General features: G+C 35.0%; 1 protein-coding gene across 3 annotated transcripts; it reads left to right on the top strand.

The window, feature by feature from the left end:
• Positions 1-111: 111 nt before the first annotated feature.
• On the top strand, positions 112-26,114 carry LOC116289964 (disks large homolog 1). Of its 3 annotated transcripts, none has more exons than XM_031696921.2 (20): positions 112-329; positions 435-566; positions 848-1,002; positions 3,457-3,546; positions 11,801-11,851; positions 12,974-13,033; positions 14,050-14,277; positions 15,108-15,180; positions 15,549-15,685; positions 16,282-16,468; positions 16,692-16,821; positions 17,174-17,330; positions 17,816-17,918; positions 19,726-19,828; positions 21,788-21,964; positions 22,151-22,220; positions 22,689-22,998; positions 23,814-24,007; positions 24,521-24,722; positions 25,178-26,114. In XM_031696921.2, exons 1-20 carry the CDS (start codon positions 311-313, stop codon positions 25,282-25,284), a joined length of 2,685 nt encoding a protein of 894 aa, XP_031552781.1. In that variant the 5' UTR covers positions 112-310; the 3' UTR covers positions 25,285-26,114. The 3 variants fall into 3 exon arrangements, with proteins under 3 accessions (XP_031552781.1, XP_031552782.1, XP_031552783.1); XM_031696922.2 differs by having other exon boundaries at positions 113-329; positions 23,814-23,986; XM_031696923.2 differs by lacking the exons at positions 112-329; positions 435-566; positions 848-1,002; positions 3,457-3,546 and adding an exon at positions 11,386-11,660.
• Positions 26,115-26,560: the final 446 nt, after the last annotated feature.

Here is a 26,560-nt window from a genome sequence, read left to right on the forward strand (position 1 = left end):
TATCAAAAAACATATGCGAAGAATAAGCCAATCAGAACTCACTATTCTGTACCACGTGGAGAGATTTAAAGACATGATTGGCTAAAGCGTGTCACGTGAGGGTAAAGCGTTCTGTATGGCACGCGAAAGGCGTTCATCGCTCAACTGAATAATTCTTCTTCCGAGTCATTTTTACCGCTTATTTTTACTCTTTTTCTTCTACATTATACCTAGCAAAACATTCACAGTCTTGCCACAGGGATTTATGGGGATTTTCCTTTAGCCTTATGTATTTAATGCTCTGAGTTCTCAGATAGGACGGCTGTGAGCTATGCCTGTTCACAAAGAAGGTAAGTTTAAGAATGTGTGATATGTTGTTATGCGATCTGACTTGGGAGAAAAATTCAGGGCTATTTCTTTATTTGATGTAATATTTTGTCATTACATCTGTTTAGATGCTGACCATGCCTTGGAGCTGCTAGAGAAATATCACGAAAAGTTAACCAAACCTCAGGACAGAGCTCTACGAGGTGCTATCGAGCGAGTAATCCGAATATTTCAAAGTCGTCTCTTCTTAGCCCTGCTAGGTTAGTATTTAATATACCTCTCTGTATAACCTACTAAAAATATTTTTTGAGCTCATATTTTCCATCGGTCTTTCAAAATTTCAATCCTCCTTCGTTTCTATAGTTATTATCATTGTATTTCCCCAAGGATTTTCTAATTCTTGTGGTGACATTGGATCCAGCTTTAGGTTTGGAACCGAAGTTTTGCCTCCAAATTCGTTACTCTAAATTTTTAGGAACCACGGTTCCTCCAATATAAGAATTATTTTATTATGTACTTAATTTATTATTTCAATTGACAGATATTCAAGAATTTTATGAGGCAACGCTGTTAGATGGCAGTAAATCCCCACAGCAAAAGGCATACGAGACGCTAGAGGTTGCTCAAAAGTGGGAAACTCGGCCAGTTGACTCTGATCAAGGCGACGATAGTCAACTCCACTATTACAACGATAAGGTGTGAAAAATAATGTTAGAAATGCCTTAAGAAAAACTTTGGACAACTAAATTTGTGTAGTTTCAGCTGGTTGTGTTGTGCCTTCATGTATCTCGAGGCATTGCTAGACCGTGACTCTGAACTGTTACTCCATAACAATTACTGTATCATTTGGCGTCGTTTTTTTTTCATTTTACAAATCAAGATTATCCTAAAAAATATTGCAAACAAAGTTTATTAAAACTATAGAGCACATATAGAAATTATTTGGGTAGTTTAATGTTGACAGAAAATTGGATCAAACCGTTTTGTTTACATTTTAACCTCAAGGCAAATTTCAATCTACAGTTTTTAATTTTCAATGTTAGTCCAACTCTCAGATGTTTAGTAAAAATATTTTGAATTTTTTTTGCATACGTTTCGTATGAAGATTGACTCTTTTGGTAGATCATTTATTTTCGTGCTTACATTTTAGATGCATTCTGTTCAAGCATGTTAGTTGGAGGTACATCTAGGAGCTTCCCAAACAATAATTATTCTTTTCCTGTTGTCTTTGATATTTTTTTAGCTTGGGTTCTGCATTTTAATGTTCTCACGAAGTCTTATCATGTAATGTTTGTATGACATTACTGTCCAAAAACATCTTCATTGTTTCAAGGTGTCAACCTTACATGGAAAGCCAATGTAGTATAGTGCTTTAAAAAAAAACCTAGTGTATGGTATTGATATGAATATGTATTAGTGCTATTAACAAGCTGCCAGCATGAATATCCATCTGCTATTATGTGATCAGATCTTCAGAGACATCCTTTGTGTGTCATAGCAAAACAAACAGTATTTTCCATTACAGGAATTGGGATAACATGGCATACTATTACATTACAAATGCAGGGGGGAATATATTGGATGGTCAGATATCCTTTGAAGTCCTTCAACTCTGAAACAATCTCTGGGCTGGTCAAAGTCAGGGAAACTCAAAGATTGAATTTGAATTTACCTTTTTAGGTTTTGTGTAGAGAGGAAAACTATAAAATTCCTATTGAATACACAAATTTTTCTATCACAGTTTTGTCAAATTGTGCAATGGAAATGCCACTCAAATAATTTTTTTGGAGATCTCCCTCAGCAAAAAAAAGTGTTGCTTTTGTTCAGCTGGTCGTTATTAGTTTGGGAGACTGCAAATGTAGAAAGAGAGATAGCAGCCTTTTAGCTTACAATCATTTTCATTGGAGACACATTAGAAAAGGTACATTATTTTATTAGAGGGGGGGAGGGCTGGGGGATTGGCAGTAAAGTTTTAAAAATTGGTTGTAGTTCTCCCCCTTTCCTTCACCCTAAGTAAGAAATCCATGACTCCTATTAGTTCAACAAGGAAACAGCTTAAATTATCAAAATAAAAAGGGTTTGACTTTCCAAGAAAGCTCAAAATATGTTTACTGGTGACCTCCTCTCTGAGGCTCCAGCTCTTCCTTACTCCCCAATGAAAAAATGTACCCTCACTTATGGGTAATAGACTATTGCTAAATCAAAGAAATTATTAGATACCAAAAGTTGCATAGAAATTATGATTAGATATTTGTGTTAAGGATTTATTTGATTGATAGTTCTTTATTGTCCATTAAACCTGTCATGCATCCTCACTCTCTATCATTGCATTATTGCATAGCAATTGCAACAGTGTTCAGGCATATAATTGCAGTTTTAGTTAATACACAGTATATATTGATATATTTGAACATTTTTGTACTTGAGCCCAGTATTATATAGCAACTTATTGCATTTGACCTTGTATCTATAATATATATTACCGAAATATATACAGTAGAATAGGGGCTCTCGCTGTATGGTGTACATTCTTGTCATTTCTGTTGCCATTTTGTGAATATTTGCGTAGTTCAGCTAATCCTATTTCTTATCCCACCTGTATTATATAGATTTGAATGTCTGAGCTTTCCTGTTAAACACTGTCAGAATCAATCAATGAAGTTTACATACCTCATATTCATAAGCAAACACACAGAAAGGATTACAAGGAATGGCAAACAATTCATTCATTAGAAAGTTAGCAAACATGTCGAACCACATTTTCACAAATTTTAAAAAGTTATTAGTGCTTTATCTGGTGTTGCTCTAGTGTCGCATGATATATGACAAGCCTGCCAAACTCAGCAGTATTCACCATGTAGAATTAGAACTGACACACAAAACTGATTCTAATGCCTCTCTTTTGCCAGGCTTCAAGTCTGGGAATTAAGATTGGGGCATAGTCCAGCGGCATCTGAAATGAGCCTTATTCATTTTTATTATTATTATATCCACACATGTTTTCTGAGGGCCTAGTTCTCATGATGTGTATGGCTTTTCTACTTCATAACAGTAATAATGCATACACGGCCAACTGTTGCATATTTTATTATGTAATGAAATGGTATTACATCCTTAATTTAATATATTATGCATTTTTATAACCTACAGGCTATTTCAACACCAAGAGATGAAAGAGCTCCAGAGACACAGAGCAGCGAGCCAGAGCCATACCCTGTTTCTTTTTCAAGTCAATTTCCGGTAGGTGTTCAATATTTTTAAAATTTAATTCGATAATTTTTTCCTATCATTCATAGCTTGAAAGAGCTAGGTAAGTTTTTGACTACAAGAGGGAATGTCCAACCATTTTTTTTTTTTTTTTTTTGCTTATTAAGCTTGTAAAATTGTTAGTGTATATTATTCCTTTTACCTTATATATCGGATAGTCACCTTCATGTTTCTTCTGCCATATTGAATAAATAGAGGACATTACATGGGCCCGCAGAGATACGAAATTTATCTTTGAGTGTTGAAAAGATTTTCAACACGAGAAGATAAATTTCGTATCTCCAAGCCCCCATGTAATATTCTGTTTATTATATAATTATCAATGAAGTATGTTTTGGCTTTTTCAGGCAATTCTCTCTGTGTATTTTTGAATAGCTATCGCAATGGTGTTATTTTCACGTGTGAAGATATCAATTTTTCGAAATAGAGAAAAATAGATATTTCATTGGTAATTATATAATAAATAATAATAATTAGTAGTTAAACATCGAAATGAGACAAATGGTGAGTCACATATTTACAAAGTAAACTGAGCAGAAAAGTCAAAAAGGAAAACAGAAAGCACTCAATAACATACACTGAGACAATAATGACACCTCTAACAATGTCTTATGATCAACAAAACATGTATCAACTAATCATTCATCTCTTTTACATCGTTCAGTTGTTCAGTAACATAGTTTATTCAATATGGCAGAAGAACCCTGAGCAGGACTATTATTGTGTAACTTGCTAAATATTTTTTCAATATTTTATTTTTATTATTCCATTTAAAACATTCTTTCATCTATAAAACATGTTTGGAGTTGGTGGTGAGTTCACAAATGCACATACCTGTGCCAAGAATTTTCTAAATCTTTATGTTTATTATTGGAAAAGTCAGAAATAAAATTTAGATTCATTCATAACATATACATCAGAAATTATATTTGTGGTACCTGACAAAACTTAATCTTTTATACTGGGCTAACACCAGAGGAAGCTTTACTTGTTATATTGATATGAATTTGGCGACAAATGCTTTTTTCTTCCTGGTAAAATCTCTTTGGTGAAGTCTAATAGACCTCTATCGTAGCATTTTTTTTTTCAATTTTGGACCATGTGTCATTGTTTTAAAAATAAGATTATTGATTAATTTGTCTTTATATTCATGTGTCTACTCATGCACAGCCATTAAACAAAGAAATGATACTCTAGGGAATGACACATGGTCTAAAATGGGAAAAAATTTGGACCAAGGTAAAGAGGTTTATAGAATTGTTTTGCATTTTATTTCTAATCCTCTTTTTTGAGCAAAAAGCATCATGCCTGGATATAAGATTGTTGATGTCTTTTTTAATATGATATTGTACCTAGGTTTGACTGTTTTTGAATTTGCTTTTGTTTGTTATACATAATTGTACCTCTCACATGGGTTCAAGTCCCGCAAGGGCATGTGATCTTTTTCTCGTAAATTGCATAGTGGATTTACAGACTGACTTAAGAAGTCGAACAACAAGGTCTAACAACAACATATAACTGCTAAATTTCACATTTGCAATTATTTATATATATAAGTATATGTTGAATTTTAGTACTAAAGCTAAGTCCAAAGAATTTATCATTGCTATTGAAATAATATTAAAATAAATAGTGAGTAGTGCTATATGTGAGTTCTTTTTCATCAAGGGGGTAGGTCTGTATTCTTCTGGGTTGAGAAGGCCACTAGCAAAAGGTCACAACACAAGTAGCCCAATAACCATGGTTGAAGTATCTTGTCTCAGCACTCTTGCAGTGTCGGGGCTTTTTGAGAGTTAGAATTAAAACTATTTAGACAACTCTGTGATTAAATTACATGTAACAAAAAAGACAGTCTTTTACATGCAACATTGCAGGTGATGTCTGATAGTGTGTCTGCACCTTTAGTACTAGTTATGAAATATCTAAAAACAGCATTATGCTTGCATTAAATAGACATAAATATCAATGTCATATTAATGTCATAATAACAAGGATGCATTATGAAATAAAATAATAATATATATAGTTATATTTTACAACATCACCCCCTGTAGGGGACTCCATGAGGTTTGCTCCACAAACACTCCTACTATTTTCATTGTTTACGAAGCACACAGTACTCTACTAACATTAATGTATTTTTTTAAATATTCTCTTGTTCTTGAGGTGTACAAGACTAATAGGTGTATATTATATAATGCAAAACAGACTAAGCCACTGAAAAATGCCATACCTGCCACTTAAACAAAGGGTCCAAGCTCCTCCTTAAAGTCTTTAAAAAGTGCTGAAATTTGAAATTTATTTTTAAACGCACTTTGGAAGCACTTGAAAAATAAGAATCTTAGAAAAAACATTGAATATTTGTTTTTGAAAATGGAGAGTCTTAGAAAAGAAATTAATTATATGGTCTTGAAAATAAAGAGTCTTAGAAAAGACATTGATTATTTGATCTTGAAAAAGAAGTGTCTGGAAAAAGACTGATTATAATAATTTGATTTTGATATTTGGTCTTGTAAATTTAGTTATGACTTATCAGTGTAGCAATGAAATAATCAATTCGATCAACCACTCCTATTAGCAACTAAGAAAATCTCAGTGTAGAATTTCACTGAAATGGTGAAGAAGTGCGAGTTGAAAGTTTTGGACTCATTCTGCTAATAATGATCCTGTCACATATCTTAGCCTCATACTTGTCATTCATACTTTGCTTAAAATACATCTACCTGCCCATTCGTAATCATTTTAAATTCCTGTAATAGTACTGCTGCAACTTGCCTGCTGTTATCAAGATTCATTCATGAAGTTCACATTTGATTAAATTCACAATTGCATGGAGCCTGTTTTTCTTAAGATATTTTATAAAATGAAATGAAAAAATATGATGCACCCATCAACGGCATGCTGTAAATTGTTTGATTTGATCTTCATTGTGGCTTCTGTATTTATTGTTGTAGGTCCAGCAAAATGGTATGGAAGCAGATTAACAAGGAAATCTTGATATTCTTTCCTTGGATAGGCCACATTTGAGATATTAAAATCTAGCACAATAACGAGGCTTTCCGGAATAAAATGTTCAAAATCTTCAAAAGGATCCATAGATATAGTGCTGTAGATTTTATCCTAACTTTATCGAATAGACTGTAGTGAACTGACCATTATTTCTACCAAAACTATCTTTATTATTGCCGAAAGGTAGGAACTTCATATATGATGCATTTTTTATTCCTACCAATAAATGTATGTGATGATCCGTGTTTTTCTACCATACATGAAGTACCATAAGCCTCTAAATCAAGACTAAATTTTAAGAAACCAAACGTGGTCTATTATCTCCTAGCCAATATTAAACATATCAAAATAATCTCAAATCATATCAAATTTATCTATATTTTATATTATAATTTTTAAAATTCAAATTTCTAAATGAAAATTAAAATTTATTAAGACAACTCAATTTATTAAATTGCATGCCGTTGAGTCATGGTTTAAATATATTTTTCCATTTAATCTTGTATTGAAATACATTGAACAGTTTTAATAAAATATTGGCTCCATAGTAGCAATGATTTAAATGCCGAGAGTTGAGTGTTGTGTGGGCAGCATAGAGGGGGGGGTGACAGCTCCCCATTTTATTTTAAGACTAAAAATTATACACTTTCTTTTTTTTTCTTTTTTTCATGAAAGTTAATAAGTCTAATTTCTATTGATTTGTTATTTCTTTTTGGAAAATACTACAAATTACTTTTTTGCACCTTGTATCTTTGCACCAAAATTTTGTTAATTCATGTGGGATTCCTGTGGATATGCTGGGAAACTCTCAACATTAATGCATAATAGTGTTTATTGGTGGGAAAATAGTACATTGCCTCCATTGTGCTCAAGGTATCGATAGGCCGCTTTGTAGGGTTTCATATGTAGTTGTAGTGTGTGTGAAGCAATCCTCATGTAATCCTCTTACAGGGATTGATGGTAGTGAAATATAAGTTTCTCCAAGCAAGCACTGTCCATTCATAAGCATGTGTAGTTAAATGAAAAGTATACATAAAAGCAAGGCCTTGGAAACTGAACAGACTGATTCATGCAAATGTAGCATTATAATTTTAATCTTATGAGGTCCTTGCCTTCCTCTACTCTGACAGCTTTCATTAAAAAATTCATGGCAAATGATTATTCTTTCATATGGCTACCTTCATGTTATCAGACATTTCCTTCTATTGATTTCCAAAGTTTTCATCTGTTTTTGCCTTGGTATATAGTATATAAGTGCTGGAGAACTTGCCTTTCACCATTGTGATCTAGGTTTGATTTTTTTCTTGGCGCAATGTGGTAAAACTTGTGTGAATAATTTGTTGTTAGTGTTCTCCTGTGCTTCTCCAGTTTTCCTTGCTAAAAAAAATTCTCATTTGCATAAGTCCCCTTCACGGCTCCCTGCGCCATCTTGAAAGGTAGGCGGGCCTTTGCATCGAAGCGAGACGAACAGTGAGCTTGCAATGATAGAGACCTTTTTTTAACACCTTGGACAATTATTCAAATGTCTCTATCATTGCAAGCTCACTGTTCGTCTCGCTTCGATGTATAGGCATGGCTACCTTTCGAGATGACGCAGGGAACTGTGTAAGGGACTATTGGAGCTGGTTGAAATAAGAGCCACTTTGCAGCCAATCAACATCTCTTTTCCCTACCATAGTTGTTGATAACAAGTTTTTTCTTCCATGCTTGTTCCTGATTGGTTTCACTTATGTCATGATTGGTTAACTTTCTTCAAGTGTCGTCCCTGTTGGTGTTTCTGCACAATAAACCTCTCTATACATCTAAACAGTCATTAATTTGCATGATAACAACACCCTCCCCCCGCTGTTTGTTAAAGTTATTAATGTTTAATTAAATAGTGTCCTAATTATTATGAGAAAAAACAGTCTAAAACCTGAGCTTGAGTGACCCTTGAGTGCATAGGTAAAAGCTAAGGGCATCTTATTTAACAATCTACATACCTTCCTTTTTATGAAACAAATCAATATATTAACATGTCAATTATGATAAGGATTCATTCCTTTAAGGTAAAAGATTATATTACACTATCAGTTTCACCTATATATTAACTTTCTTTGTTACAAATAGAGTTCATTCCACAGCATGATAATGTTATTTTGTGGTTTTAAGAATAGATTCAAATCATTTTCATTCTTTTTATCTACCTATAAATTTCTACCAATTCACTGACCAAGGGCATCCACATTAGGGCTTTAAATCATTAATCACTGGCTTCAAGTGTTCCAAAATATGTTGATAGTTCTGTTATTTTTCTTTTAAAGATGTGTTTTTGAAATCAGTTCATTATTCTAGTCAAAACCTGTCGTCTTCAACTTCAAAGAAAACTCATGACCATAAATCCTTTTCAGTATGCAATTGATATTTCAAAGTATTGTCGATATGATTTTTATTATTTTAGTAATATCATAATATAGTGTGCATTCACACTAGGCCGAGAAAATTCATTTGGCCCTTTAAAACCAAAATTTTGTCTTGTAAATCGAATTCACACTAGAACGTCATATTATAATTGTCTGACCTCAAAAATGTCAAACAATCAATTGTCTTTGAACATAAAAAAGTTGACAAACCTGTAAGTTTTAACGTTTGTCTCTCAGGGTTTGAGGCCTCCAAAGCAGGACAACAGCTCCTTTGAAGTTTGGTTGACCAGGACAAATTTTTTCCCAATGCAAAAACATATATCTACATTTATCCCCGCACAATGATGACAGATTTTTTGTAAAAAACAAAATAAAACATTTGCCTAGTGTGAATGCACCCTTTTACTTAGGTGACCAGTAGGGCCAAACCAGTACCATAATCTTCCATAGTTACTTTCTCTCATAACAGGAAATATCTACGACCTTATGTTATAAAAATAGAATTAAAATATATATTTATCATATAATTATCCATAAATTACCTATATTTCTCCTTTTCGAAAAACTGATATTTTCACATGTGAAAATAACGTTACCATGTGTATTTAAGCTATAGTTTATAAATAAAAAACTTTTTATAATAATAAAAAGCTTGTTAAGTTGATTTTATGGATAAATATATAATAAACAGAATATTACATGGGCGCTTGGAGATACGAAATTTATTTTCTCATGTTGAAAATCGCTGCGCTCACTTGTGAGAGATCTTTTCAACACTCAAAGATAAATTTTGTATCTCCGCGCGCCCATGTAATATCCTCTATATATTTATGGAAAATCCATCCTATTTTTTATGACATCATTTGCTGAGATGTTTCCTTAGGTCTAGTGTCAATTAACATTGGCCCTCAGGTGATCAGGATTCTTGTAATACCAAGACATGTAGGCTCGTAGAGTCCTTATACAGCATTTTTTGAATATAACTGGTTTCTTTACAAACTGAATCCTAGTGATAAATTAGTAAGCTGTGGCTTGACAGTATGAAAATATTTTCATGTAATCTAAAATGTCTATTAACAAGAGTGGATCTTTGTCATTCAAATTTTTATTTTAATTTTCTCTTTCAATTTCTATTACCTTTTGATAAAGGAAAAGACTATTGTTCTTAATTAACTGAACAAAAGAATATATACCGGTATAATCAATAAGTGAAGTGACAGACAAAACCTTCGTTAGAGTCCCCTCAAAGCTGTTTACATCAAGTATCTTTGTAGTGAAGACACTTCCAAGTTCCAGTATTTCAGTTTTCAAGTTTCAGTTTTCCTAAAAAGTTTGATTTTTTTTGTGAGTTGAAGCATGAACACCAACATTTAATTTTCTTTATGAAATCACTAACAAACAAACATCCATGTTGCATGATAGCATTGTAAGAAATTATAAAATTTGTTTATTCCTAATTCTTTCAACTCATATGATTGAAAGGATTGTTGTTTCCTGTTCCAAAAGTCAGAAAAAAATATTATTTAAAGGAGAGTATAAAAAATGAGGAAAAAAAACATCAAATAGTTGAACACAAGAATTTAGAAGTATATGATACAAAGACTTATCTAGTTATTAGGTATCAGTTTTCCTAATTTTCTTAAGCTGATTAAAGCCTTTGGTTGTGTTTATTGAGATGTGCAATTCTGATTGCCCAATTAACTCGTAATTATCTCTATTTGAAAGTGTTTGTGTAGATGTTTACTGTAATGGATTCTTTAGCAATGAGCATCTGGTTTTAATGTTATCAATACTCACTTGAGTTTTGATAACTGGGTTCATAAGGTCACTAGCCTAGTGGTTCATCTTCATTTTCTTTGAATTGGAATTCATTCTTCACATGCTTTAGACTGGTCATCTGCTGACTTGGGTTGTTTTATACACTGTTTTAGATTCATATATGTCAAGAAAGACATTTTCATATTTTTTATGAATAAATATTTTTACTAGTAAGGTTTTTTTTCTGGTTTTTATGAGTTACAATTCTATTTAACCTGCTTAAAACTTAAGAAAGCTAATAATTGATTTAACTTTTTTTCAATTTTGTTGAAAGCCTTACTAAAATTCAAAGCATATGTTTTATTAGCAATTGTTGATGTCTGCTTTGCTGAAATGTTTGATCTATGATGTCACCAAGAGTGCCATGCTCATTCAAGTGTGGAGAAAACAATGCTTGATCTTAAAATGCCAAACAATTAAATCTAAATTCTCCCAAATTACCATTCACATTTATGTATTATAAACTGAGAGAGTGCATATTAAGCCATGACTAGTATTTGTGTCATATTCAGTTAAGGAGAAATGATCGTTTCATCATCTTAACAACAGTTTAAGGTTAATCATGTTCTAGTTGAATGTTAACAGCATATTTTGATTAGTGATTGGTGTTGTTTAGCACTGGGGTTGTGTGTTTTCTGTTTGTGATTCTCACCAGATACTTTTCCATCACTACCAACTTATTTGGTATCATTTTCCGCATTGTGAATTCAAGCTTATGTTTCTATTTGAATTAGCATAATCGACAGACTGCTACAACTCCCACCATTTTCCTTATATATAAGAACTTCTTTTGGTCCTAAAATGATTTAAGAAAGTATGGTAAAGGCATTTGCATGTTGTGGACGCTCGACAGCAGTGGTAAATAGCTTATCTTAGTTTCATATTCTGTTTTTTAGGCCTCTGTAACTAGTTAATTACTTCAACAGTAAATGTTTTTTAGCAGTGCATTGACCAAGACAAGGTTTGCTTGATTTTGTTTATCTGTTGCTATTCCTCAGTCAGAATCTCTACCCCCTGCACCAGAAACAGTAGATGGACCAGATAAAAAGGTAAAAATACTATATGCTTTATATTTTTTACAATATTCTTCAAGCAGTATTTCAAATCATCTCACCTTGTTTTAGCCATGACTTTATGATGTTTTTTACAAAATTTCTTACCATTTGCTTCAGCAAAAGCAAGGTTTTTGATTTGGTTGTGTTGTCTAATAAGAGTTCCACACATATCTTGAATAATGTATACTCATTCTCCAAATGAATTTTTGGCTGAAGCTAATTACTTAGTATATCTTGCAATATTATAACTTAAATAGGGCTTTTGTTTTCTTCGTTTTAGCTTCAGCTTAAGACATGGTTTTAATAAATCTTGTTGTTTCCAAAGCTTTCAAGAGAAAAAAAGCCTTGTATTTAAGCTTTTGAGAAAGAATAAGAGTACTATATAAATAAGAGTAGTATATGTTATATTTTTATAATGAATTCTAGAAAACCCAATTTCAAACTAATTATTTTATTTCAAACTCAATCTTGAATTTTCCCCCAGAAATATTATTCTGTATCCTTGATTAAAGAGGCTTTCCTTTCAGATAACTAGTATTAAAGTAGGGCTAGTTATGTGTTCTTTTTCTTAAAGTCTTATCTGTAGATTTACTTTTTCGTACAGGGTTGGAAACACCTTCCCATTTGATTGCATATTGAATGGGGTTTTTATCTCAGTGTTGTTAGATTTACTCCGTGTTTTTTTAATCATTCTCTCATATTCAGCATATTCTAATTATCTCAAACAACTCACATTTTAGGTTGAATTATTGAAAAAAATTTCTGTCAATATATTTTGAATTTGTATTATATTTGCTTCATCATTTAAGTAGTATTGTTTGATTATTGCTGGGCTTAAAAAAGCTTTGCTTCAGAAAACTGGTCATGTTTGACAGATGTTGAATGACAGTGGGTTACACAACACAATTTGTTTCAATTTATTCAAAATATACTTTTTTTCATTTTCATGGTTTTCCTTCAAATCTACGAAATTATACGAAAAATCTATACTTTGCAGGTTAAAAATATTCTCTGTTATTGGATATTTGTGTGCTGAGAAATGAAGCATAATTCTTTACTACCTTAAGAAAAATAAAAAATAAAAATTGACATGGATTTTGTTTTTATATTCTCCAGGGAAAAGAAATTCCATCCAGCAATGAAGACCACGAGTACCTTGATATTACACTTAAAAGGGTAAAATGATTCAGTCAGTCTGTCATTCACTTGCTAAGTTTTAAAGTGCCTATATTTGCACAGTCTTGCGTGGTTGTCAAATGTATCGCCAAATGATTTCTTCAGTCCTTGGGTTGAACCATTCTGACAATCATTTTATGTAATCAAGAATTTGACTTATCAAGTGTTTACAATAGGCATCACCTAAAAATTAAAGATCATTCTAGCAAGGGTCTGTAATAATTTATAACTTTATATTCTTCATAGATTTGAAGAGCACTTAATCTACAATATTTTACCCCAAACCTCTAGAATTTCTAGCACTATCGTGTATTGGTTTATCAAAGCTAAATCAAAAATCATTCCATCATGGGGCTGGTAATAATTTCAAATTATATTCCTTTTAGAGAATTGAAGGGCACTTAATCTACAGTGTACAATATTTTACCTTGAACCTTGAGGATTTCTTCCATGCATCTTGATGGGCGTCAAATCTAAATCAAAAAAACATTCCACCAAAGGGCTCAAAATAATTTCTAAATTTATTCCTTTTAGAGATTTGAAGTGCACTTAATCTACGATATTTTACTTTTCTCCTTTGTATCTTGTATGTTGTCTAATGTTTCATAATATGCATATTATATTTTTATGTGTATAGTTTTTAGATTTGTGAGTGATTATTATGAATGATGATTATTTTCTTAACTTATGTTTTGTTTCATTGTATTATTGTAAGGTGGTTTATGCTTTACTTTTTCTGGTTGCATACATACAAGGCTTGAAATAACTCACAGTCTGTCGTTGGTTATTATGACAGGGCAACTTAGTTTTAGCTTGGTCATACTTTGTTTCTGGCTCAAAGCTACCGGTCAAAATGAATTCCAAAGCAAAGATTAAACTGGACAAGTTCCAGTTTTGACCAGACATTGTCCAGTGACTGGCTGTTGTTTTAGGCCCTGGGTATACTTGATTATTATGGATTATTAATATCTTAATGTTTTATATATATATATATATATATATATATATTGTTGTAGGGTGGAGCTGGATTAGGGTTTAGTATTGCTGGTGGTACAGATAACCCTCATATAGATGATGATTATGGCATATACATCACTAAGGTTATCAAGGGTGGTGCAGCAGCACAGGATGGTCGGTTAAGAGTCAATGACTGTATAACTGCTGTCAATGAAACATCTACTGTCAATGTTAACCATCAGCAAGCCGTCGATGCTCTCAAGGCAGCTGGGGAAAATGTTACTCTGGTAGGCAATCATACTACACTTTATGAAATAACTGTAATTAATCAATAATCTCATCTTCTGATTGGTTGACAGCATGTGCTTTATCTGAGCACACAGCACACCCACATACTTCCTCTTGCATCATTACTATCCAAATAACAGCTATAGAAATTTGTATTCTATAAAAAAAGAATTTTAAAAACTTGATTGCTGTGCTGTGTGCAGTAAGTTATAAAGCACTTGGGGATTGACTGAACATGAGATAGGTGTTGAGAAGCACTCCTCTATGTGCCATGACTCTCCTGACACTTCTCTTGTGTTTGCCAACTCCTGTACTTTATAACTGCACATAGTATGCATGCATGCCATTTTCTATTTCCTTGTTAACAACAACCATAGGTATTAAAAGTATTGTAATCCATTTAGCAACTTACAATGCCACAGATGCCCGGGTGGTTGGCTTCTGTCATTTAAATCAAAAATACTGACTCAGACCATTGGAAATTTGATTGACAGAAATAAAAAACCCAAGCATCTTGGATTATGAAAATCTCTCGTGTTGTTTTCAGTATATTTGCTAAAGCCCCATTTACACTAGTGATTTTCGCGGCAATTTTTGCTGCAATTTTTTTTGTGATTTTGTCCATAATAAATAATGGTAAAGAATTTACTTGTAAAGTATTTTTTCAGAATACCAAGATTTTCCTAGACGAATGTCTCTTGTGAAGGATGGGACAAAAGATTTCATATTTCCAAAAATTGCCACGAAAATTGCAGCAAAAATTGCCGCAAAAATTGCCAGTGTAAATGGGGCTTAACCTAATCAATGTCTATCTTCTTGTATTTGTTAGGCTATTAAAAGAAAAAAGGACAAAGGCAAAATGCCACACAGAGAAGAGATCATTCTTTCCAAGGGCAGCAAAGGTAGTTTATGTGGTCTTAATTAGGGTATCTACACATTAATCTCACGCCTTCAAAAAATACAGCCAATCACAATGCAGGAAATTTTATGTACTATTTGGAGGTATTCCACTGTAATTTACACCAGTTTTGGTCAGAAAATTGAGAAAAATATTTTGGTCCTGTGGTGTTTCATCTAAACAATTTTACAGACATGAAGAAAGGAATGCAAGACCAAAAGTTTTATGTTTGTGTGCGGAATCATAGACTCGAGGCGTGACCCTGGCATGTTTCTTTTGACTCGTTTCGGCAGTTCGCTGACATCCATAGTATGATATATTTCAAATCATGTATAGCTATTGTTTTTCATTGGAAAATTTTTTGCATCCCAGGACTTGGTTTTAGTATTGCTGGTGGTCATGGTAACCAACATGTGCCTGGTGATAATGGAATATATATAACAAAAATTATTGATGGTGGAGCAGCACAACAAGATGGCAGACTGCAAGTTGGTGACAAGATCATAAGTGTAAGTACTTTGATCTGCTATAAGAAACTGCTACAAAAATCCTAATGATTCATTCTCAATTTGAAGAAATCTTTTATGAAATGAAAAGTACATGAAGCTTTAGTTCCCATTGTATCCTTTCTGCGGTTTTTGATATTCTACAAACTCAGACATTTCAACGGCTTGTTGTGAAATTGGTTTCTTACTGCGACCAGTCAAGAACATAACTGGTACTGACTAATCATCTTTGATTGATGGCAGCAAAAAAAAAACAAATAAATTTCAGCATGCAGCTTATAACTACAGAGTTTGCAGAATATTGAAAACCACAGTAAGAGATCCCTTGATGGGTTTGATGGCTCTTGAAATGAAAATGTAAAATGACCATTCCATAAAAAAGAGAATTATAATTGAAAGTGCCTTGGTCCAAGAGTATTTTGATACACCTTTTCCGAGTTCAATAAACAGGATGCATTGTCATCTTGCTTAGATGCAAACAACACCACATAAGGCATGGTGAATAAAATACCCAATCTAGACCACAATGCACTTACCTTGAAGGGTCAATGGAGACATCAGTTTTCAAACATCAGGATGTAACAATATTATGATTACAGGTCAATGACAAGAATCTTGAAGATGTTACCCATGAAGATGCTGTGCAAGTGCTCAAAGCAACGAAAGAAAAAGTAACCATAGTAATAAGTAGAATTACTGCATTTCATGGTGAAGAGGGGTCGGTACCTACGCCAGTAGTACCATTAACACCAGTAACACCAGCAGTACAGGAAACAACTCAAACAAGTGAGTCATGACACTTAGTATTATTACCTTCTTTGAGTCTATGACATCACTCATTAGCATATATTGAAAATATAAACCTTGATATCTACAAGAGGCATCACTCAAATCATATGAAATTCTTTTACCATTCAAATATTCACTTTATGTAGAATCAATACTGAAAATATTGAGTTTGGTGGTATATAGCGTAGGCACTTTAATTTTATTTCTCTATTTATTTCAGGTCCCCCTGAAGCACCTAAGACTGGAGAGAACGGCAGCCTTACTAACTCCTTGCCTCCATCGCCTCTCCCACAAACCAACTCACTGCCTAAAAAGACAGCAGCTGTGCCTGAAGATGATGACTTTACAAGGTAACTATGTTGCCAATTCTGTTCTTTCTCTGAAAAATATTCGCTATTGAGCTGAAGTGTTGAGAGCTTTTTACATTGAGATAAAGAATGCAAGAATATGTGTTACTATACCCTACTTGCAAAGGTCTTATTCTGCACTCAGCCATACAGAAGGGAAGAAAAATATACCCTCCTCACAGGGTGTTAGTCATATCAATGTGTTTTAAGGGAATGCGAGAGAAACTTAAACATCTAAAAAAAGTTTGTAACAACACTATAAAGTTTCTTTCTCATTCACTTGTTGTATTTAAACACACCAACTCAGTCCCAACTAGTCCCAACCGTAGTAACCTCTTGCCATTATGTGTTTTAGGGAGGTGCGAAGAATTACGCTAAACAAGGGGCCTACTGGTCTTGGATTTAACATCGTGGGAGGTGAAGATGGAGAGGGAATCTTTGTGTCTTTTATACTGGCTGGTGGAGTTGCAGATCTTTCTGGGGAGTTACGAAGAGGAGACCAGATAATAGCTGTAAGTACTTATCACTACTGACTATAGTCAAAGTAGAACCTGATTGACTGGGACTGGCTGTTTCAAACAGTGGGCATTATATAGGCTTTGCACCATCACATGATGGCAGCCATAACAGGAGACACAACGATAGTCTTTCCCCAAGGAAACTGAATCCTTTCTCATGTATACCAGATAAAACCAGATTCAAGTGTGCATGCCTGCCTCTTTTCATGGCTGCCATCACCTGATTGTGCCAAGCCTCTATTGCCAAAGTTTCTGATCTATTAGTTGATGTTGTTTATTGAACCCAATTTGGAATAGATCTTGTTAGATCAAAGATGACAAAATAATTTATGCTGTCTCAAGTTCATGGTTGGTTGATATTATCACATTTCATGAACCCTTTTTTTTTGTAATTGCATTGGATCTTCTGGGAGCTGAGTTGCATGTCTAATAGTATTCTTATTAAATTTCGATTTTAAGAGATAGTTTTTTTTGCATAGGTTAATGACACAGACCTCACCATTGCAACCCATGAACAAGCTGCAGCAGCACTGAAAGGTGCTGGGAGCACAGTTACCATTACAGCACAGTACAAGCCTGAAGGTAATTTACTCTGAAGGGGAGGGAAGGGGAACTATTGGTGGGTTTTATTTGACGTCATTTCCTGTCTTGTACAGAATGTTCATCGACTGAATGATAAGTTTTCAATAGAATTCTTTCTAGATGACAGCACATGGTGGTCAGTGTTTGACCACCATTTGGAGGTGCAGATAATGAGATTCAAAGGTTTTTGTCAGCTGATTGAAACCCCCCAAAACACTACCAGTATTCGATATCCAGGTCACTAGACCAACACACTTTATGCCTGATGAGAATGCCTTTAACTCGGTCAATGCTCAAAGAAATATTCATAACATATAAATTAAATATTTTTTCTTGCAAATAGGAGCTCTGTTTTTGGAATGGTTAAGTCTAGAGCTTTTAATTAGTGCAATCTGTTATGGGATTCTAGTTTGCTAAAATTCGATTTCTGATTTTATCTTTGATGTTCCAAATGTTCTAACCCTGGATCACATAAAAAACCTCCCCTCCCCACCCCCCAAAAAACCCCACCACCCTCCACCACTATCACCACCCACGTCTGTGCATCATACGGTATTTCCATTACTCGACTCGAAAACACTCACACAATAATAATTTATTATGATTTGTTGATCGAGCTGAAAATCCAGAAGATTCTATGTTATTGCGTTGGCAATGGAAATACAAAACAACACTGATGATCTTGGTCGGTTCCGCTCGAAAACCGAGAATAGGGTATCCGTCATGCTAAGTATGTCTTGTTGACAAGTTAAGAAGTTCGTAATTATTCCTGTGGTTACGTTGGTTTTGTCTGTTATCCACTAACCCTACCACCAGCTTATACTACAGGGTTCCCTCATAAACCACCTGCCTAGTTTATAATATTCTTTGATCAAAGGAAATAATTCTTGTTCGTCCGTCAAAGCGTGACACTAGTGTCTCACTCACGCCTTCTTTGGTATAATGGTTTATTTAAACCCATCTGTTTTCGGTAGAACGAGCCTAAAGCCCACAGTATTAGCGGGCTATTTTAATAGTATTGACATTACAACATTTTTGTGTTTATACTAAGCGAGCCGCAATAGTACTGGTAATGAAATATGACTGAGTCACAAGTATTTAGGGTCATGCGTGGTAGCCGTTGTCTACCCTAGAATCCGCATCTCTCACACTTCTTCCAGTACTGTTTACTGCCGTATAAAGAGTAGTGTTATCTTAACAGGTGACTCTATTTCATTACGAGTGGAATTGGTATCCTCTTGGTAACAGAATTAAGTATTCAAGAATCCATCTGGTCGGCCTTGCATTTTATATCATTTGAAAACACAAACATATAAACGAAGTGTGTTTTCGTTGAGCTTAACCTCTGTCTGGTCTTGTGTCCATTTGTTAGCACTACGATAGAATCACTTTTTATTCAAAGTGAATCTCTAGTCTAGCAATGCATTCGGTATGGAGAATTTTATGGTTAGTACGGGTGAATAGCACTTTACTGCTGTGTTATTTGATTTGTTCTATATACTAAGGTGTCTGTTATTAGGAACGAGATAAGGCGATCTACCGCAACATTTTTAATTATAACATTCCTCTTAGACTGTTAGGTCTAAAAATCCTCTGCATTTATTCATTAGATCCATTGAATTTCAAACCCTGTACTATAGAATACCTGTTTGAAGTGTTCAATGAATTATCGATACTTTGATACAACCTACATCGTTATAAATGTAAATGTAAATGTTATTTTTTATTTTTTATTTTTAAGCCAGGTCGAACGATCCTCTGATAACTAACTGTTGTAGCATAACGATTATTTCTTGTTTTCTTGCAGAATATAACCAGTTTGAAGCTAAAATCCACCATCTTCGCGAAAAAATGATGAACAGCAATAATGTAGGAGTGGTAACGTCGGTAAAACGCCAGCTATATGTCAGGTATTTGTTATTGCTTATAGAGATTTGTTTGCAAATGGAATAAAAAGCCTGTGGTATACCCAAAGAGTCATTGGCCATTAGAAACCATCTACTCGGCCCGGCTAGCGGACTGTAAATTATGTAAAGACAATACAAAATATATATTAGTATAGGAAATCGCACGATCTTGAGTACAATTCTGAATTTATAGGTACGAGTAATGTTTTGAAAGTTTTCAAAATTGGACGAGCCTTTAGGCGAGTTCAATTTGAGAATTTTCAAAACATCACGAGTATCTATAAATTCAGAATTGTACGAGAAGATTGTAGAATGTTTTGTTTATAATACACTCAAAAAAATTGAGCAACGTAATTGGGACTCTACAGAGTACAATTTGGGATTTAATTGTACTTCTCTTGTCCAATCAGAATCAAGTAATTTCGTGGAGGGTATTATAAGGTATTGTATTCCGAGCTGGTGAGCAATTGAATTCATTATAGAAAGAATTCATGAAAAAAAGACTTTGCATTTATGCATGAGATGTCATGGTTTTTGATAAATAAACCTAAGCTTGTGATCAGACAAAATTTACATGAAAATAACATTACGGAAAAAGAAGAAAGAAAAAGAAAATTATTGACGCAAGTTTGAACATTTCTCTTCAAATTTAGATTTTAATCGATAAATAGAAAGACACAAAAATAGCTTAGACTTTAAGGGCATGTATCTATCTTGACTTCCATAGTTCCAGTATTGGCTTCTATCTGGTCGGTTTTATTTTAGCCTCTCATACTTGGCTGTCATACATTATTAGCTATCCAGATGTTATTCTAAGTGTTGTTTACCATTTGTCCTCAAATTTCTTCGATAAAACATTCAACATTGTTTCGACTACAGTTTTGAACACAATGGGACGGTATTACTTGAAGCTGAACTTTTATGTACTGTTTAATAAACGAGCAGGAGTGTTTTATCGGGTATAAAAGACGAGGCGCAGCCGAGTGGTTTTAGACCCGATAAGACACGATCTGCGAGTTTATTTAACGGCTTAGAAAACAAATGATGTATGTTCTCATATTGTACAGAATACTTTACGAAATCAAAGTTTGATAGAGAAAATCCAAGTTAAAGTTTATGCAAATGAAGACGAATCCATATCAGATATAAAACCTCCTTCATGGTCATGATTTCTATTGTGTTTTCTTCATGAATTATTAATGAGTTTTCTAAAGACGTTTCAAAATCTACCAGTGTATTTTGAATGATTACATTGTTTATACCTAATTTTGAATAGCAGATATGGATGCATGCAGATAAGATGCAAATGAGACAACAAGCATTGTATCGGCCAGATAGCCTCACTTGTATGATCCTTAAAACAAAAGAATATTTCATTGCGGGTTCAACTGTAATAACAGCTATTCTGTAAATGCACTCCGGCATAAGCCAAACCAATCACATTGCGAAAAAATTTACTCTCCATCAAATCAAGTGCAAGAAACACGGCGCGGACACGGTCACGCCAATGTCACGACATTGTCACGGCATTGTCATACCAATCACATTGTGCGAGAAAAAAATCAGCTAATCAAAATCCTAGAAAACATCACGGCATGGCACGCTTACGGCACTGAGTTTTCTCACAGTCATACGAACACTGCTCTAACGTGTACTTATGTAATGACGGCTAATTACGTCACAGTTTGAAGTTAGACCTCATTATGTCGGGGCGGCAAAATTCCTAGATGAAAATAAACATGTCACAGGACTTTCCGGTGACTCGGCGCCAAGTCTGTCTGTCGCACCAGGAAACACCAAATGAATAATATTCGATAGAAATTTCATTTCTTATTATTTTTAATCAAGTCGTTAATAACTGAGCCATGGGCCGGAACCACGAATAAAATGAATCAGTAACATATTTTCCGAGCCATTCTATCCCCATACTAACATACAGCTGTTTGTATTTGTAACACACAGAGCATTATTTGATTACGATAAGACTAAGGACAGCGGTCTCCCAAGCCAAGGACTCAGCTTCCAGTACGGGGACATTTTACACGTTACTAACGCTAGTGATGACGAGTGGTGGCAGGCGCGAAAAATAAATGCTGTTGGAGATGAAGAAGGACGTGGGGTGATCCCCAGTAAACGAAGGTAAGATACAGACACTATAGACCTCTTTACCTTCGTATGCAATGAATTGCCCATTTCAGATAACTATAGTGATAGCTTTCATCAGAATGAAGATAGAAAAAATAGCTGTCATAGATATTGTAAACAGGAAAACATATATTACTGTAGCTTATAGCTTGGCCATTTCGTCTATATTTTGTGTTCCAGGGTTGAAAGACGAGAAAAAGCAAGAATGAAGACTGTCAAGTTCACACGAACAAGTGATGACAAGCTAAGGGTAAGATACGCCATCCTTTATCGTCCAACATTGAAAATACAGCCAATCAGAATGCAATATATATGTTGTGTATTCATAGGTATGGCACTGTTCCTTCCCTTTAGGCATTGCGGCCTGGGTATTTCCATTGGGTATTTCCATGCCACTTCAAACCATTGTATATCAACTAGTATACAGCCGATTTAAAAAAAAGTTGGTGAAGTTGGTGAAATATATATATTCACATGTAAATTATGTAAGCACAGTAGAGATTATGCCGGAAAAACGTACAGACAAAGTTAAGAAAAAATTCCATATCGTTGAGACCTTTCGCTGATTGGATTCGCGTCGCCCATAGAGCAGTTCGGGCTTAGTACTTAAAATACAACAAAACCTTGACCATCATTTTTTGAAATAGCTGTATATCTTATCGCGTATTTATAGGCACTTATCCTAGTATCTTATATCCTTGGTCTCTAACCTTCACAGGGATCGTTTAACGATGGTACGGGTAGTGTCCGTAAACAAAGAAGCTTCAAGTTCTCGAAAAAACTGCCATTTTTCAAGAAAGAGTCTGAAAACGAGACCAGTGATATCGACCCTAGCTATACTTCGAACGCTAGTGATAGTGAAAGCAGTACAAGTGCTCGTGCTGAAGACCCTATTCTATCTTACGAAGCTGTGGTTCAGTTTGAGCTCAAGTGTACTAGACCTGTTATCGTACTTGGTCCTTTAAAGGATCGTATAAACGACGACTTGATATCAGAATTTCCTGAAAAATTTGGAAGCTGCGTACCACGTGAGTCTATATTTAATACTGTAAACATCATACACGTTATTTTCTGTATTTATTCTTGGTGTGCAACCACGTGACCGAAAAATCCCTTGAGACACGAATAACAATGAAACAGCCGCCATGTTGGTTGATCTAACAAGAGAAGATTAATGAGGAATGCTTAGTATAGTCAATCAAGATGGCGGCTATGACGTACCCTAAGTGAAGAGAATTAAGGGTGGTGTAAAGGCCGGTTTAGACGGTACGATTTTCGCCTACAGCTATAGTATACGACACGCTCGCGCCATCCTACAACTCGAGTCGTAGCGTGTAAATCAAGCCTACAACTCGCCTACGACAGACGCGGGCGTTTTGTATACGATAGTTGTAGGCGAAAAACGTACCGTCTATGAACCGGCCTTAACAGTAGTTCGCTTGCCTCTCACCTCTGGGGTCTCGGGTACGATTCCCAGACTTGGTATCACATGTGAGTGGAGTTTGTTAGGTCTCATTATTGATTTGAGGGTTTTCTTTCGGGTTCCTCTGGTTTTCCTTCATCCGCAAAACCTAGCATGCTAAATGGACCCTTCTAAAAACTGTCTTGGATGCATGGCTAACGTGGTAAACCAACGAAATCACACTTCTTCACGATGGAATTTGTGCCATTTCTTTTGTATTTCCATGTTACCCTCGCATACAAGACAATTTTAAGAAGGGTGCATTCCAATTCGATCTTTGAAATGGCCGTGCCGTGTGGAGTGAACCTCAGGAAGAGCCACGTACGACGAGTGATGTAAAATATAGCTAATATATATATAAATAAATATACATTTCTATAGATACAACCAGAGCAAGGCGTGACTACGAAGAGGATGCCCGTGACTATCATTTTGTTGAGTCACGCGAGGAGATGGAAAGAGCAATTCAGAATCACATGTTTATCGAGGCTGGCCAGTATAATGAAAATCTTTATGGAACTAGCGTGGAATCAGTCAAGACGGTTGCGGAAAAGGTACCTCTACAAAACTTTGATGTAAATATGGAAATATTACGAGAGATGGGAAATAAGGAAAACATTGAAGAGGGTCTATTTCATGCTTTTCTTTGTGAATTTTCTTTAAGTTGTTGTAGGAAAAATTATGTTTTGTACTTGGTACCCGTATAAATCGGAAACCATCGGGACCTCGCCTAGTGTACGCTTTTAAAGGGTGTCATTTGGCAGGAAAGTTTGGGGACCGCACCTAGCTGTCCGCATTAGCCATTCTGTAGTTGAGAAAAAATGGTTCGAGTTAGCATTGCACTGCAATTCCAGCTCGTCCCAGTTTTTCCCTCGACCTCGAAATGGCTGATAATAAAAAGTGTCCGCTTAAGAGACGCTTATTGTACAATAAATTTGGGAGGAAATCTTGGAGACTGTATAACTCTAGCTATCCGCTTAATTAGGGTTCCGCTTACTGTAGGTATCAATGTATTTATTTAGAATAGTATGATAGTTTATTAGTTCCACTAAAGGAAAGAATTCTCATGATGTGTTTTATGATGTCAGGGCAAACACTGTATTCTGGATGTGAGCGGGTACGCAATTAAGCGTCTTCAAGTAGCGCAGTTGTATCCAATTGCCATCTTTATCAAGCCCAAGTCTGTAGAATCTATTCGAGAACTGAACAAGAGACTGACAGAAGAACAGGCTCACAAAACTTATGACAGGGCTTTGAAACTTGAGCAAGAATTTGGGGAATACTTCACTGGTAAGATCTCTGTTGCATGTCTTGTGTAGGAATGTGCGTAAAGGTCTTGATATATAAATGAAAACCTCATTTTAACCTTATAAGGGCAGATTTTGTAGAGCTAGGGAAGACATAACGTGACAGACGTGATGTGACCGTGACTTTTACCGTACTGTCACGCTACGTAACACTGCAGTTTCGATTTATCTGTTCCTCAGGGTGTCTCGATCTCGTGTAGAATATTCATGCTTTCCAGTAAATTTCTTAAAAGTGTTTGTATTGTTGGTGTTGTGTATTCTTTCCCTTACCGTTTGTTAATATTATTCTGACACTGAAATTAGGCTTTATACCCTAAAGAAATGAGGCTTACCCTAATGAAATGGGTCTGTAATCAAGGAACACAGTGGTATTATTTCAACATTATTGTAACATAAAGTGGCGTCTCGTCGTTAACAAACTTTTCTTTTTGTTTACAGCTGTTGTTCAAGGTGACACATATGATGAAATTTACTCTAAATCTAAAGATGTTATCCGCCAACAATCAGGCCCAGTCATTTGGATTCCCTCCAAAGAAAAGCTTTGATATTCATCTCTAATTATTAATAGCACCAATTGTGTCTGTTTGATTTGCAACATCATGACGCGCGAGGAATGAGACGCCGCGGCAAGTTAACGTAGCTTTCCACGTTGCGTCGATATTCTTGCTTAATTCCGACTGCCACAGAAACAGCTATATAATGAATTCTTATCCTCTTGGCCTTCAGATCTTATTTTTCAATAAAGCTATTCACTTACGAAGCCGATAAATGCGTTACTTTTGGATGGATAGCAGAAAATGTACGTTGTTGTAGACACAAGTCATGTTTGTATCCGGGGCCATAATTGGTCGTATTTTAGGATCGAGTGACTAGCTTTATTGGAACAATTGTACCGATTACAGCACTTCCTATTTACACGCGCGAAATCTTACAATGGCTATCGCGACGAAGTAGGTTTTGGTGGACGTCAATAAAAGCGTTTCCATGACATTCCTTGATAGGCACGTACCCTTAAGAGCTTTTTAAAAAAAATTCCAAGAGTGTCATGGAGGCACTGATCGATGTTCACCAAAACTTTTTTTTGTCAGGACAAAAATTGTACGATTTCGCCAGTGTGTTTGAGAAGCGCTCTTGAACCTTTTTTAACAACAGCCTAGTTTTACTTCTTTTTCGCAAGTTGATACATATCAGAAAGAATGAATTATTAGTCATTATTGTTTTTAATTATTGAATAATCCCCCAGAAAATGGAACGAAGTTTTTGAAATGAACTGTGGAGGTGAACGCCGCCATCAAACCAAGTTGATCATGTAGTTGAACTAGATTTATTAAATAAACCCTCATACTCGAAAATACACATTCACCTTAGAAATCTAGTCTGTTCTTGTTGGTTATTTTCTTTACAGGGGTCTTTATGGTCACTTAAGGAACGGTAATTATTTAGGGGGGGTGGGGAAGGGGCTGGTACAAAACAAAGCAGGCCATGTCTTTTTATGTGTGCGGTGGGGAAGGGGCATTGGGGTGGGGAGGGGTGGGGAAGGGGCATTGGGATGGGGGAGGGGGTAGGGAAGGGGCTGGTGTAAAACAAGGCAGGCCATGTCTTTTCATGTGTGCGTGGTCCCCCTCCTCCCTGCATAAAAAATAATCGCCCATGCAGCTTATGTACCTTCTCTAAAAATGACCGGACCCCGCGACATCCATTTTCATATTTACGCGACGCAGACTGCTAGCCATCCTATTCGAGACGTCTGGGTTTTCGGCTTTCGACAATCGAATTGCCAACTGTTTGAGTTTATAGCAATAATATTTTTCGATTGACGGA

Source organism: Actinia tenebrosa, unplaced genomic scaffold (assembly GCF_029948245.1).
Source record: "Actinia tenebrosa isolate PJP-AT-01 unplaced genomic scaffold, QUT_ActTen_1.0 PGA_scaffold0__85_contigs__length_37466705, whole genome shotgun sequence".
NCBI classification, from domain to species: domain Eukaryota; kingdom Metazoa; phylum Cnidaria; class Anthozoa; order Actiniaria; family Actiniidae; genus Actinia; species Actinia tenebrosa.